General features: G+C 35.1%; 1 protein-coding gene across 2 annotated transcripts in view; it reads right to left on the bottom strand.

Moving 5' to 3' along the window:
• Positions 1-14,509, bottom strand: part of NUP98 (nucleoporin 98 and 96 precursor) — an 85,254-nt gene that overhangs the window by 43,048 nt on the left and 27,697 nt on the right. For both annotated transcript variants that reach the window (XM_080911234.1, XM_080911235.1), the window contains exons 11-13: positions 11,895-11,987; positions 5,617-5,757; positions 164-297 (exon numbers count right to left, since the gene is read on the bottom strand). In XM_080911234.1, the coding sequence (XP_080767360.1) occupies positions 164-297; positions 5,617-5,757; positions 11,895-11,987 (368 nt within the window). The remainder of the gene's footprint in view (positions 1-163; positions 298-5,616; positions 5,758-11,894; positions 11,988-14,509) is intronic.

Genomic DNA, 14,509 nt, shown 5'->3' with positions numbered 1-14,509 from the left:
TTGGATTTTGATTCCAGGAACCCACTAAATGGGTGAAATGTCAAAATACAGTGTTTTGATGCTATAAATACTTTACTTGGAAATATGTTAAATATCATCTCTTTGGTAGATAAATCAGTTTTAGTCTTTCCAAATATAATTAAAAAAATTAAAAGAAATTTACCTCTTCTTTCTTCTTAGGATCTGACATAGGATTCCGGAAGAGAGGGGAATCTCCAAAGGGTGAGTATGTTAGACTATTGAGGTGCTGCTGGAGAACAGCCTGCTGGGCAGCAGAAGCATTTGGATCTGTCAAAGCTATTCAATAAAGAAAAGGATGGAGCGTGGGGAGTAAGTTCAAGGATCCAACACATTAGTATCAGAGAACTCAACACTCTTTAAAGAAATGACATCTTTGGATGTTCAGACCCATTCAATATTTAAGACAAAGAGCAAATTAAAAACACAAAACCATAAATTAAGTAAAAGTAAGTTAAGATGTAAAAATCCATTTCACAAGAAACATTACATATAAACTCACTGTAACTAGTAATCAAATTAATCAAATACATATTTTAATTTCAAAATAGCTGTAACTAACTGCCACTGGCACACATTACAAAAGTTATAATTTTTGCTCTTTAAAAACAAAGGTTGCTCACCTGGGTGTGATAGCATACGTTTATAAAGCCCAGCATTCTAGAGGTTAGGACACAAGACTCAGGAGTTCAGGTCTAGCCTAGACCACAAACCAAGTTCTAGGCAGCTAGCTAATTTAATTTTCTCTCAAAGGACAAGAATGAATATTGCCTATCAGCCACAGAAAATTCTGAGAATAGACAAAAGCATCAATAAAGACTGTACTCATAATGTACAAAAACATAGTGTATAAACCAGTTATGGTATACATCCAATAATAAATTGTTTTCAAGAGAATCATTTCAAAAATACTTATCAAAGATTAAATCACCAATCATCTGAGAAAAAAAAGTTTCTGCTTACCAAGATTTAGAAATAGGCTGAAGCCAAAATATAGTAAGAATATATATTTAAAAAATTCTCATATCACAACTGTAAATTCTCACAATGAGGACTATAATAGCAGCATCAGGAGCCACCACTGCCCCATCACCAGGAGAATAAATAGAAAGTTAGAATTAAAACAGTATCAGAATAGATCCACATTTAGTTAAACTGGTAGAACTGGATGTATCCAGCCAAGGCTTGATGGCTCAAATCTGTAATCCTATCAAAGGCAGGCTTAAGAATTGCTATGAGTTTGAGGCCACTTAGACTACAGAGAGACCCTGTCTGAAATACACACAAAGCTACACAAATTTAGACACAGCTGGTGTTTAAGGAGTAGTACAAATACGGTCAAGAATTTGGGACCCAGAAGAGATAATAATTTAAAGTAAATCATTTGAATTCAGACAAGTCACTAAAACAATTAAAGACTATATAAAAAAGTGAGCCATGGTGGCACATGTCTGTAATTCTAGCTACCTGGAAGGCTAAAGAAAAAGGAGTTCATTCATTCAAGGTTAGTCCAGAACAAATATACAAGTTATCTTTTGATACACGGTATCACCAATAAACAAAAAGTTATGCCAGGAGACTAAGAAGTTTCATACAAACTTTTTTCCCTTTGGTGTTAAGGATTGGAAACTAGGGCCTCATACATGCTAGGTAACACTACAGAGTGCTATATCCCTTACCTAAGAACTGATCTTGTTACCTGACAATCACGTATACCTTTAAAAAAAACAAAAAACCCTGATCTCTAAAAGCTAACCTACAGGATACATTGAGTGAACTTGGTCACAAGAATAAAAAAGCAAAGATCTGAGAGATGGAGCAGCAGTTAAGAGACCTGGCTTTTTTCCAGAGGACCCGAGCTTCCAGGGGGCCCAAATGGTGGCTCACACCCATATGGAACCACAGTTCCAGTGTATCTGTGAGGATGTGTATGGAAATACATGCAAGCAAAATACCTACCAACATAAACATAAATAAAAAATTAAAACTCTTTAGCAAACCCAAGCATATTTAGGAATATATGTTTTACATTACAAATAAATAATTTTCTCTGTATCAAAAAAAGATTTAGGTCTAGAGAGATAGTTTGGCAGTTAAGAGCATATGTTGGTTTTCCAAAGAACCATAATTCAGTTCCTAGTACTCACATTATACAGTTCACAAATATCTGTAACTTCTGTAACTTTAGATCCAGGCCTACTTTAAAACCCACACACACTTAGCATACACAGACAAACACACACACAGACACACACAGACACACACACAGACACACACACACACACACACACACACACACACACACACACACACAGGTCTTTAAACAAAGTCTTAAATAAAAAAGTATGTTTGGAGGCTATAGCTCAATGGTTGAGAGCACTTTTTACTCTTAGAGAAGTTCTGAGTTCAGTTCTCAGCATCCACATGGTGACTCAACAACTATCTGTAATCAGTTCCAGGGAAACTAATACCTTCTTCTGACCTTTGCAGGTAGCAGACACATATGTGTTAAACATTCATCCCAAACACTTATATACATAAAACAATCTAAAAAGAAATTTTTTGAAGATACAGATAAGAGAGCTGACATGTGAACAAAAATTGAGAGATAACTAGTGAAACTACTGATATTATATTTTACTCATAATAATTGGAAAACATATCAAAGGACTAAATTATGACCAAATAAAGGAAATTGATCAAATCTTTCTAATGACAGAAACTAATGTTCTTTCTTTTCTCCTCCTCTTCGTCTCTTCTCTTTTTTCTGAGACAGGGTTTCTCTATGTGGCTCGGGTTGCCTTAAACCTGTCTTTGTTACCCAAGTGCTGGGAAAGGTTTTAGCACACCAATTCTGTTTTGAATTAGGGGGTAAAAGGGATTAATTACGTTAGTAGAATTTCTAAAGAGAAAGGTTTGGGTAATAATGAACAAAATGAGGGCACGAATCTAGAGTAGCATATAGGGATGCCATCATGATGAATTTGAGGATGAGACTTCTGCCCAATAATGGTTCACTATATTAAGTCTAGCACCCTTTAATTAAGATTTTGTGATATAAAAGTTAGATATTCTAAAAGCCAATGCATTTATAAATGGGCAATAATATACAACGGTAGTATAAAACTCTTAAATCAAGAATTAAATCTGGTTATGCATACCTATGTTCCCAGCACTTGGTAAGTCAGAAGCAAGGAGAATCAGGAGGCCAAGCCAGCTTTTGTTATACAATATGAGCTACCTATGATCATCTCAAAAATATAAGGGTAGTAGAAATAGAATACCATATTTGATTAAGCAGGACTAATACAGAAAAAAAACTATATATATATGTATGTATATATATATATACACATACATACATACATATATATTGTTCATCCACAGAGGCCAAGAATATAACCCATCTGTCACTGTGTGTCTAGGTTCTTGGTCTAACTAATCTTTACACTACAATATCAAAAGGGTAAAGTGGCATTCAAGTACCAGGGTTTGGAGGCAGAAGGAGGATTCTCAGTTACATAGGGAGTATGAGGTCAACCTGGGGTACATGAGATGCATCTTTAAAAAAAATGTCCACTTATTAAAGTATCCAGCGTCATTCTCCTATCTTCCCTAACACCCAACTGATACGCTGTAATATCACAGGTCATGAAAATTAAGCCCACGGAAAGATCAATAGCAAATGTTGAGAAAAATGGCATCATCCACCGAGAATTCATATTCCAATATTTAGAGAACTTTTAATTACCTATTTTTAAGACTATAAAGTATAAAATAAAAGATGTTGGCAAATACAAACAGAATTGCCAGTGAGGTTTTAGTTACTTAATTTTAAAATATGGAAACTTCACAAAGCGGGATCAAATTAAAAGAATCCTAGTAAATTAAAAAACCAAAGATATCTAAAAATTTTAGTATGAATTAGCAAACCCAGAGTTTCAAGAAAAATCAATGTCTAAAAATATATCACTATAAAGAAAAACATTAAAAGAAATCTTTGGGGTTTCTTTTATTTGTTCTTTTGAGATAGAGACCTGTGGTAGCTGATGTTGGCTAGCCTTTTTTTTTGCTATGCACCTGAGAAATACCTTGAATTCTTGATCCTAGTGCCTCTCCAAGTGCCAAGTGGGTACAGTGAAAAGTTATGAGCCATAACAAGTACCAATATAAGATTAGAAAGATAGGGAGCTGGAGAGTTGGCTCAGCAGTTAAGAACACTTGTTGCTCTTGCAGAAGAGGATCCATGTTCAATTCCCAACTCCCACATGAGGATTCAAAACTGTCTGTAAATCCAATGTCAGAGGATCAAATTCACTCCTCTGATCTCCGTGCACCTGGTATGCACTTGGTGGGCTTACATACATGCAAGCAAAATACTCACACAAACTAACATCTAAAAAGATGAAAAGTAAGTGGAAAAGACTAGGGAAAGCCTACTGATAAAGGAAATTCAATTATTGCCTAGTTGACAGAATCAGTATAAACACAGTTTAAATTTATAATAATCTCAAGTCATAATACAGTATTGTGACAGTACCTCATGAATTTAGTCATTTAAAAACTCATTTCTGCCTGGCACAAACCTTTAATCCTGGCACCTAGAGGTAGGAGCAAGTAGATTTCTAGGTTCCAAAGCCAGCCTAGTCTACAGAGCAAGTTCCAGGACAGCCAGAGTGACACAGAAAACTCCTTCCAGAAACAAAACAAAACATAGAAGAAAAACAAAAACAAACAAACAAACCTAAAAAAACAAAAACAAAAAAAAATCATTTCTGGTTCACCAGAGACAGTTCGGTAGTGAGGAGCACTGGCTCTCAACTGCACAGGACTCATGTGATTCTCAGTACCCACAGGGCAGCTCACAACTATCTCCAATGACAATGAGTTGGATGCCCTCTTCTGGAATCCACAAGTACCAGGCACAAACAAGGTGCACAGGCTTACATGCAAACCAAATATTCATTTACATAAAATAAAATTAAAAAACCTTAAGAAAACAACAAAAACCCAGTTTTTGACACTTTCTGACACTATATTAAGCCAGGTAATACTAGCTTTCACTTCCAATGGTATAGTTTAAATATATTTAAATTTAAAACTAAGATGATATTCTTCGGTTAAAAATAAGGTAGTTGATACTGTAAAAACTAGAGAAGTACATTCACATGAATAAAATACGCAAGATATCTTAACAGAAGTAAAAATCTTAGGAAAATTAGTGAGTGTAGAATATTAATACCAGAGAATAAAGAAAACAGAGCACATAGATAAGTTGAATTCTCTACTGTAACAAGTTAAATTTACTTATGTTAAAATGAAACACAATGATATAAGCACATTACTTATAAAGTAAAAGAAACTTCATCATGCTACATAAATTTTAAATATGAACAAAAATTATTTCTAAGGGATCCCAAGTCTAGAAATGGGGAGATTAAAGGCTAGAAGCTAAGTCCTTCTATAGTACATGGCTCTTTAATGATGTGCATATAAGCACACTGCTTTAGTAGGAATGGGACAGTAGAAAATCAAGTCAGCAAGCTAAGTATTAGCAAGAAATAAACTGTAAAGCCTTCTAAAGTGACTGACACTTACCTACTGGGGCCTGGGGGGCGCCAAAGCCCAAAATGGCTGTCGAAGTATTAAATCCAGGTGCCCCAAAGGCTCCTGTACCAAGAGGCCCTCCAATCTTAGGTTGGTTGTTTCCAAACAAAGATGCCTGTCCAGCACCAAGAGCTATGGAGACAAGAGGAAAGAACAAGTGCCACAGAGGATCCTTTGACTATTTGTGCCAGAGGTCAGTTACTTAAAGATCTAATACATTTGGAAGCTTCATCATGACCAGTCATTTCAAGAGAAGAACTAATGTGATAAATGCTGACTTCATTCTAGACACCAGGCTAGGTACACCAGAAGCAACTTCTTTCAATGCATTAGTTTCCTCAGCTACAACACAAGACAACAATGGATAGCTTAGATATTTATCCTAATTATTAAAATGAATAAACATTCCCATAGCATTTACAAGATATCTAGTACCTATCAGACAAAGAATTAATATGCCTAAAGTAGAATCTTTATTTCCATTTTAGATCAGAGTTGAAAATGTTATAAAAAGAAGGGTCAAAGATAGTTATGTCTGACTGTATAACCAAGGCATTAACTATCCTTCTATAGTATAAACAATTTTCAAAGAATTAAAAAAACAATTCCCTGCATATTTTAGTATTTATAAATCAAAGTGCTTAGTTGACCTGATCATAATGTCAACTTAAAAAAAGTTTATGTGTATGTGCATTTTGCCTGCCATATAAACCTATGCACCACATACATGGAGGCCAAAATAAGGCATCAAATCCCCTGGGGCTAGCATTATAGACAATTGAGAACTGCCATGTGGGTGCTGGGAATCAAAATCAGGACTTCTGGAGGAAGTCCTAACCACTAGTCCATCTCTCCAGCTTCAATACCAATGTTTTTAAACTGGCATAAACCAAACTACAGGAAGTCAAATTGCCTTCTTTGAATGGTTAAAGTTACTTTTAACTATAACATCTGTTGAAAACATCTTTAAACTAAATAATAAACTCCCCCCCCAAAAAGGCCAAATTACTCATGATGTAAGAACTAAATATACTTAAGTTCTAAACCAAACTAGAGTGACTGGAATAAGAGCTCCTTCCTCTTCTTAAACCATGAAAGTACAGATACACACCACCATTATTTAAAAAACAAAATCACTCAAAATAATCTGGGTGGTGACAGGAGCATGGTTTTAATCCCAGCAGACTTATCTCTGTGAGTTTGAGGCCAGCCTGGTCTATAGAGCTAGTTCCAAGACAGCCAGGGATGTTGTACAGAGTAACCATGTCTCAAAAAAATGAAGAAAAGAAGAGGAGAAAGAGGACGACGCAGAAGCAGCAGCAGGAGGAGCAGGAGCAGAAAAGGGAAAAAAAAAAAAAAAGGAGGAGGAAAAGTAGTGGGTGGTAGAGAGATGGCTCAGTGGTTAAGAGTACCTGTTGCCCTAGCAGGACATCCACACTTGATTCCAGCACCCACATGGTAGCTGGAAACAGTCTGTTAACTTTAGGCCCAGGAAATATTAAGCCCTTTTCTTGACTTCACAGGCACCAGGCATGCACATAGTACACACACATAAAAGCAGACATTTTAAAAAATAAGGCTTCAGAGAAATTATTTTTTGTTATTATTTAGTATCTGTGTGTCTTAGGAATCAAATTTTTAAAGAAAAGACTAGTCCCTTATACAAACACACACATACACACACACATACATACAAAAGAGAAATCGACCCTTATTTACTTGTATAGTTAGTGTCTATATAGCCAAACTACTTAAAAAGTTTTCAAAGGCCAATGTATTAAAAAAATGTACTTTGGTTCAGGAGTGAGTTTGAATCATCATCACTCAAAAAGGAAAAATGTAAGTGACACCAATTCAGCCCACGCTCTCCTCACAAACAGTATAAAGCTCTACAGTGTTAGTTTACAGATAATACTGTGAAGTTCAATGTTCACATTTCAGAACAGGTACTTCTTAAAGCTCGTCGTTTTTTATATTTATTAGCAAACAGTCATGGAATCTTTATGCCATTTGATAACTCTTATAATCCTAATTTCTATATATGATCTATTGCTACTAAGATTAGAGGTATAAAATCCTCTAAATTTGTCTTTTAGTTCACTTACATGGACAAAGCATGAAGAATACACTCTAACAAAAATGAAATCTGTAGCCTATGAAGAATTGTCAAGGCCAAATATTAAAGTTAATCTATTAAATTGTAGAATTAAGAGATAGTATCAAGAAAAAAATGGTACTGAACATTTTAAAAGTTTGTACTAAAGGCACAGACATTCTTAATCATAATCTTCAAAGTCCAGAATTCAAGGAGAAATGTAATCACATAAAAATAAAACTCAAACATGAATACAGGTAGTACTAGTTGTCATTTAGCAGAAACTATGCTTTGATTTTGAGTATGACATTTTTCCCAGTTAATAATATCAAGCATAATACTCTTGAGGGTTTTGCAACTCCAGGCCCACATGAACATCCTGAACATGCTTATATATAGAAAGGACACGCTATTATCTTCGGTGAGCTAACTGTACTAAACACATATTCGCAACTGAATGATGAAATTATCAGGACGTGATCACATTCTAAACCAATGGGCACCTGAATGGCTAAACAGAGCTCTTATGTTTACTCTCATAAACCACGCTTGGTAGTAGCCCTCATCTGTAATCTAGTACCCAACGACTGAAGCTAAAGGACAGCAAACTTACACCCAGTTCATGCCACAAGAAATACTGTTTTGTTTGTTTTGTAAGAGTAGAAAAAGTAGCTTAGTTGGTAGAACACTTGCCTAATGTGAATAAAGCCCTAGGTTCAATACCACAGCACCACAAACTGTGTTGTAGCACAGACTTTTGATGCTAACACTGGGAGAAGAAAGCAGGAGGAGCAGAAGTTCATGGTCATCATGGTCTTTGGCTACACAAATGGTTGAAGGCTAGTTTGGAATATATAAGACTTTTTCAAAACTAAAATCTTAAGAGAAAAAAAAAACCCTAAAATCTTTTGTATTTAATACATATAAGTAATTTCCTTCAAAAAGCCACCTTTAATTTGCTGATAACAAAGCAATTATTAACTATAGGGTTAGAAGGGGAAATATTGATCTACACTGTTTATATTTTGAGATCATGTTCTCTCTCACACGCACAGAGCACAAAAATAACCATATTTTAGTTTTTAAATCTTTCAAAGCAGGTATATTTTGGCATGTTAGTTAAAAAGTTCAGGGGTTGTAGGGCCTGATGATGCACACTTTAATCCTAGTACTCCAAAGGAACAAAAGCAGAAAGGCAGAGAGATCTCTGATTCTAAGGCCACCAAAGTATTCCAAAATAGCCAGGGCTACAGAGAGATCTTGTCTCAAAAAACAAAAACAAAAAAGAAGAAAAGTTCAAGGCTGGCTTGCTGGGGCGGCATAGTATCAGCAAAAAGAACAATCAATACAGAGCGAAGTAGTAGATTTTGAATCAAGTAACTGAAAATAACCAAATTAACAGAGGAGAGGCAGAAGCAAAGATTTGAAAAACCTTTAAAAGCCCAGCAACAGAGCTTTTAATCCTCACAACCAGGAGGCCGAAGATAGTAGTGTTTGAGACCAGCCTGGGAGTTACAAGACAGCACAACAATACCTTGTCTCAAAATTTAGTTAAATTAAAATACAAAGCTAAAGGTCAGCCTGGGTTGAAAGCTCAATTTGTAAGAGTGCTTGCCCAGCATGCAAAAGACCTTAGGTTCAATCTCCAGCATCCATAATCCATACTATCCAAGAATCTTAAGCATTATTGAGTCCAGAAGTTCAAAGTCAGTCTGGAAACCCCCCAAAAAAGATGTGTGTGTGTGGGGGGAATCTACCATGCAACCATTAGAAGTTATATATGAGCCATGGTCAAGTATATGGGACAGAAAGATGCAAATAGCCAATCGGCTCACAGAAAGATTTGCATTTTATCACTAATTACTGGAATATACCAATTTCCATTACCACATATGCAAAAAGAACGAGTTCAGTAAGGAATCTCGGGAGATGCCTCAGCTGCTAGAACACTGGCTACACTCCAGAGGTCCAAGGTTCAGTTCCCAGCACCTAAATGGCAGCTAACAATCACCTGTAACTCCAGATCCAGTAATAAGTTCCCTCTTCCATGGGCAGGTATGCATGAAGGCAAAACACTCACTCATATAAAAATCCTTTTAAAAAAGAAAAGGCCCAATAAGTTCATGTGACAGCACATGCTTACATTAGTTTCAGCTACCTGGACAGAAGAACCTTTCAAGCCTAGCAGATTAGTAACTGTATTTTTAAAGAAATATAGAAAGGGCCATAAACAAGATACAGCTAAGAGGGAAATGAGATTTTACCTCAAAGAGAAAACCAAACAACACAGAAGAAGTATGAGAAAATAAACACATCAAACAATATAACAACCAATGTAAAATGACACTGACTTTTTCAAATCAACAAGACCAACCAATGATGTTTATCTTGTAGCTACTAATTTAATTTTATCTATCTAATTTAATAATTATATAGCAACACAAATATATAAACAGAAATTCTCACTGAAGAGGTTTATTGTAAATATCAAAAAACTCTTCATAGTACTAGAAAGTTAAGATAAATTATGGTATATATAAATGCAAATGACCTTTGTGTATACAAACACATATACACAAATATTAATTCATTATTTTGATATTAAATCTATACACATGGACCAAAACAAAATGAGCTAGTAATGTTTAAAAAAGAAAAAAATGAGATACAAAATATAACACATACTTATCTGAAATAAAACTTGAAGAAATGATTATTATCTTACTATGTACAGTAACTTAGTTCATTCTCTTAAATCCTAGTTGCAGCCAAGACAACAATACATCAATGCCATCTAAGCATCTAGACTAAGCTAACTAACTCATGGGTATTATTTCCTTGGAAATCCTCACACTCGTAAGTGCTTTCTCACTTATTTAATAAATCTGTATTTGTTCTGTTATAAGAACAAAAGCCACACCAAAAGCCACAAACATAGGAATGAACTAAGGAAGTAGAGGTGGGGATGGATCTATCACATAGAATTTCTCTAACATGTGCATATCCTCACTTCAATCCTCAGCAGTACAAAGTATCTCAAGTAAGGTTTAACTAGAACCACAACTAAAATTTCTAAACATAAAATAACCATGTTCTTGTGTATGATGCAACCATGTTTGAAAAAAATTAAGAGAAGAGGATATGGACAAGCTACAGCTAAAATCAAGATGGTGGATTACTGCATAGCTGAAACACTTGGACTTTTCATGGTCTTTCTAAATTGCTGAAACATTTATTTCAAAAAAGGTTAACTGGATATGGTGATACATGCACACTTTTAATTCCAGCACTTGGGAGGCAGAGACAAGTAAATCTTGAGTTCAAGGCCAACCTGGTCTACGTATCAAGTTTGAGGTTATCCAAAACTATATAGTCAGATCCTGCCTCAAAGAGCAAGGAAACAAAAAGGTTAACATTCAAAGTAGTATAAAAGCAATGTCTGTCTATTAAGATGGCATAAACAAGCACATCAGAGAAACAAAGCAAACAGTGGAAGCAGAGATTATGAAAGTAAGTAATTTCACAACTAAATTACTAAACCAATAATGAACTAGGTTGCATAAGCAAATATATATGCTTAAAAACTATTCTGCTGGACACGGAGAAATACCCTCCTGTAGGGACCCTCCCCCCTTCCAATTGATTAAAACAGAAAGACAGAAAGATAGAAATTTTAGATGAACTAAAAAATAACTAATAATAGGATGAAGAGGGATGAAAGTCAGAGAACAAAAAGGTATGCACAAGGTTTGTAAAACTGTGGAGCATTTGTTAATTATATCAGCATATACTCTCTATACTTTCTTATCATGAGACTTAAATGGTGAACAATTCCAAGTCTAAATCATTCATATAAAGGCTAAGACAAAGGGATTTAAAACTTATTCTCGCTACACTAATAATTCTCACATTTTAAACTTAAAAACTTCCAACAAAGCAGGACTAGAGAAAACCAAACTTTATGTGAAAAGGCGCTTTTCTATAATTTAAAATATACATTTTAAAAACTAATATAAATGTATTAATCTGGTAAAACATTAACTGATGGGAATACATTAATAAATCTATTCATAAAAATGAAAATCTAAGCCTCTTATTTATAAGTATATGAGCTAATAAAACTCCTAAACTCAAGAGGCATTACTTCCTAAAATTGATGCAAACATTTTCTTACCTGTTCCGAATCCTGTGCCAAGTCCCGTCCCCAGGGTCCCGGCCGCTGGCTTACTTCCAAAGATACTACTTCCACTGTTATTTGTGCCAAAACCTAAGGAGATAAAAGATTGAGGAGACTGTAATTTTTAAATTCTCAATTTTCTTTAAGAGGGAATTTTAACACAAAGATAATTAAACTATGTATCCTTCAGATATTAATACTAGTAAACCCCAAGTTATAAGCTAATGTAACTCAAATAATTTTGACACTTGCAAACAAGTCATTGTATTTACTTAATTGCATCTTTGTGCTGATATATCAATTCAGAATAGGGAAAATACCCAATATCAAAACAAAGCACAAAGGCTCGATAGTTGAGCTTCATAAGGCTTTCAAAGTCAGTACACATGGTTCAGGTTCACTAACATAAAATTTCAATCCCACGAATTCTCACTTAAAAGTTTACTGAATCTAAAGGAATAGAATATGACTTAAAAAATCTTTATAGCAATTTTTGTTTTAAACTGATATATCTCACATGACAGCAATGTGTGGCTAATTGTGTGAGTTGATTTCACAGTGCCACACTTAGTAAATTCATAGGAACACTCAAAGGCTGAGAGAGTTACTTTTTCTTTCCTGTTGGCTTTTTGAAGAAGGTTTCACAGACCTCAAGCTAGCTTCCAAACAGGCAGGCACTAACAATGGCTTTAACCACTGACCACCATCCCTCTACTTTCCAAGTGCTGGGATCACAGGCATGCACCACCACTACTGTCACGGCACTGTGAAGAAAAATAACCTATGACTGGGCTATCTTGAATTGAATAACTCCTTCTATTAATGACGAGTTAGTTGAGTAAACCACTCATACTTCATTACAAGTATCAAAGATATCCATAAGGTGTTGCTATTTTTATAGCTGAGATATTAAGTTTTGGTATTCCTTTTGAAAAAATAAAAACAAATATATCATTAATCTCAAATGCTAAGAAATGATCAATCATAGACCAGAAAAGTCTTGTTTTTAAGATACTTAGTCCTATAAAATTATCATGAAAGCTCACTGTGATGGCTCATGCTTGCCATTCAACCATTTTGAAGGCTGAGGCCATTGCAAAACAAGACACCGCCTAAAGAAAGGAGTGGGGGCTGGAGAGATGGCTCAGTGGTTAAGAGCACTGACTGCTCTGCCAGAGGTCCTGAGTTTAATTCCCAGCAACCACATGGTGGCTCACAACCATCTGCAATGAGATCTGATGCCCTCTTCTGGTGTGGCTGAAGACAGATACACTGTACTCAATAAATACATAAATAAATAAATAAATAAACAAATTATCACTAGCAGGATCATACTTATGTCAGTATTTGTTTATTATCAGTGAAAATGACCATGAAACCAAAGAATATTAAGTCTGGAACCAAGCATATTTCTGTCATTTTAAAATCTAAGCTTTAATCTCAATAAGTGACCTATGTGTTCATTAAAGTTTTTTTTTCCCCTTGAATTGTGTTATTAGCTACCACAAATATACAGTTTTGCCCACTCAAGCCCAATCAACTTAAAGAAAATGTACTGAAAGAGTTTTCTCTTTTAACTAGAAATTGACAAGAATGGATGACCACCCTGCAACAGAAATAAGCTTTTAAGGACTACCTTCAACCCATAAGAGGTATCTAAGTGCCAACTCACACTTGTTTATACCACACACATTTCCTCTGATTCTCGCTGCCTATCTTACTTTAAAAACAATTCTGCTAATTAAACGTAATTCAAATTCAGTGTATAGCTACTGAGACGTGCCAGATAAAGATGAGACCTTTTATACTGAAACCAGTGAACACAAGTATAAATACCTTCTTATAATAAAAACACAACTTTAAATCTTAGAACTTTGAGGGAAGAGTCTGAGGCCAGCCTGGTCTATATAGTAAGTTCCAGGCCAAACAGAAATGCACAAGATCTTATTCAACAACAAACCACAAAGAAACAAAAAAATTCTCCAAGGAAACTGACTATCTGATTACCTGTACAAAAACTCATCGTTAATAATAAACCTCCTTCCCAAACAAATCAAGCAAAAACCATTTAATTCTAAACATTAACTGTATCAGAATATAATAAAGGTATTTTCTAAGATAGTGAAAACTGACCCTTAAGAGCAAAAGATTCTTTTCTGTTTTTTAAAATTTTACTCATTTTTATTTCATGTGCATTGGTGTTTTGTGTTCATGTATGTGTGAGGGTGTCAGATCGTCACATGAGTTACAGTTATAGTTGAGGAATTGGAGTTACAGACAGGTATGTGGGTGCTAGGAACTGAACCTTTGTACTCTTAACACCAGGAACATAAAATCTTAATGGTTGATAGGTCTTCAGAAGGACCATAAAAAACATGCACAGAATAATATGACATTTAGTTCAGAGAGTGAGCTGAACATGACTGTGTGTTTCTACAGTCTAACTACCTGAGAGGATAAAGCAAGAAAAGTGCTTGAATCCAAGGCTACCTGGGCAACAGGGCAAGAACTCACCTCGCCATGGGGTAAAAAGCAAATTATTGAGAATTGTGGTACAAAGCTGGGCATGGAGGCAGAGACAGGTGGCTTTCCATTTGAGGCCAACATAGTGT

This window comes from Micromys minutus (genome assembly GCF_963924665.1).
Source record: "Micromys minutus genome assembly, chromosome: 2".
Classification (NCBI taxonomy): domain Eukaryota; kingdom Metazoa; phylum Chordata; class Mammalia; order Rodentia; family Muridae; genus Micromys; species Micromys minutus.
The sequence above is the reverse complement of the archived record's forward strand: the minus strand, read 5'-3'. Positions and strand labels throughout refer to the sequence as shown.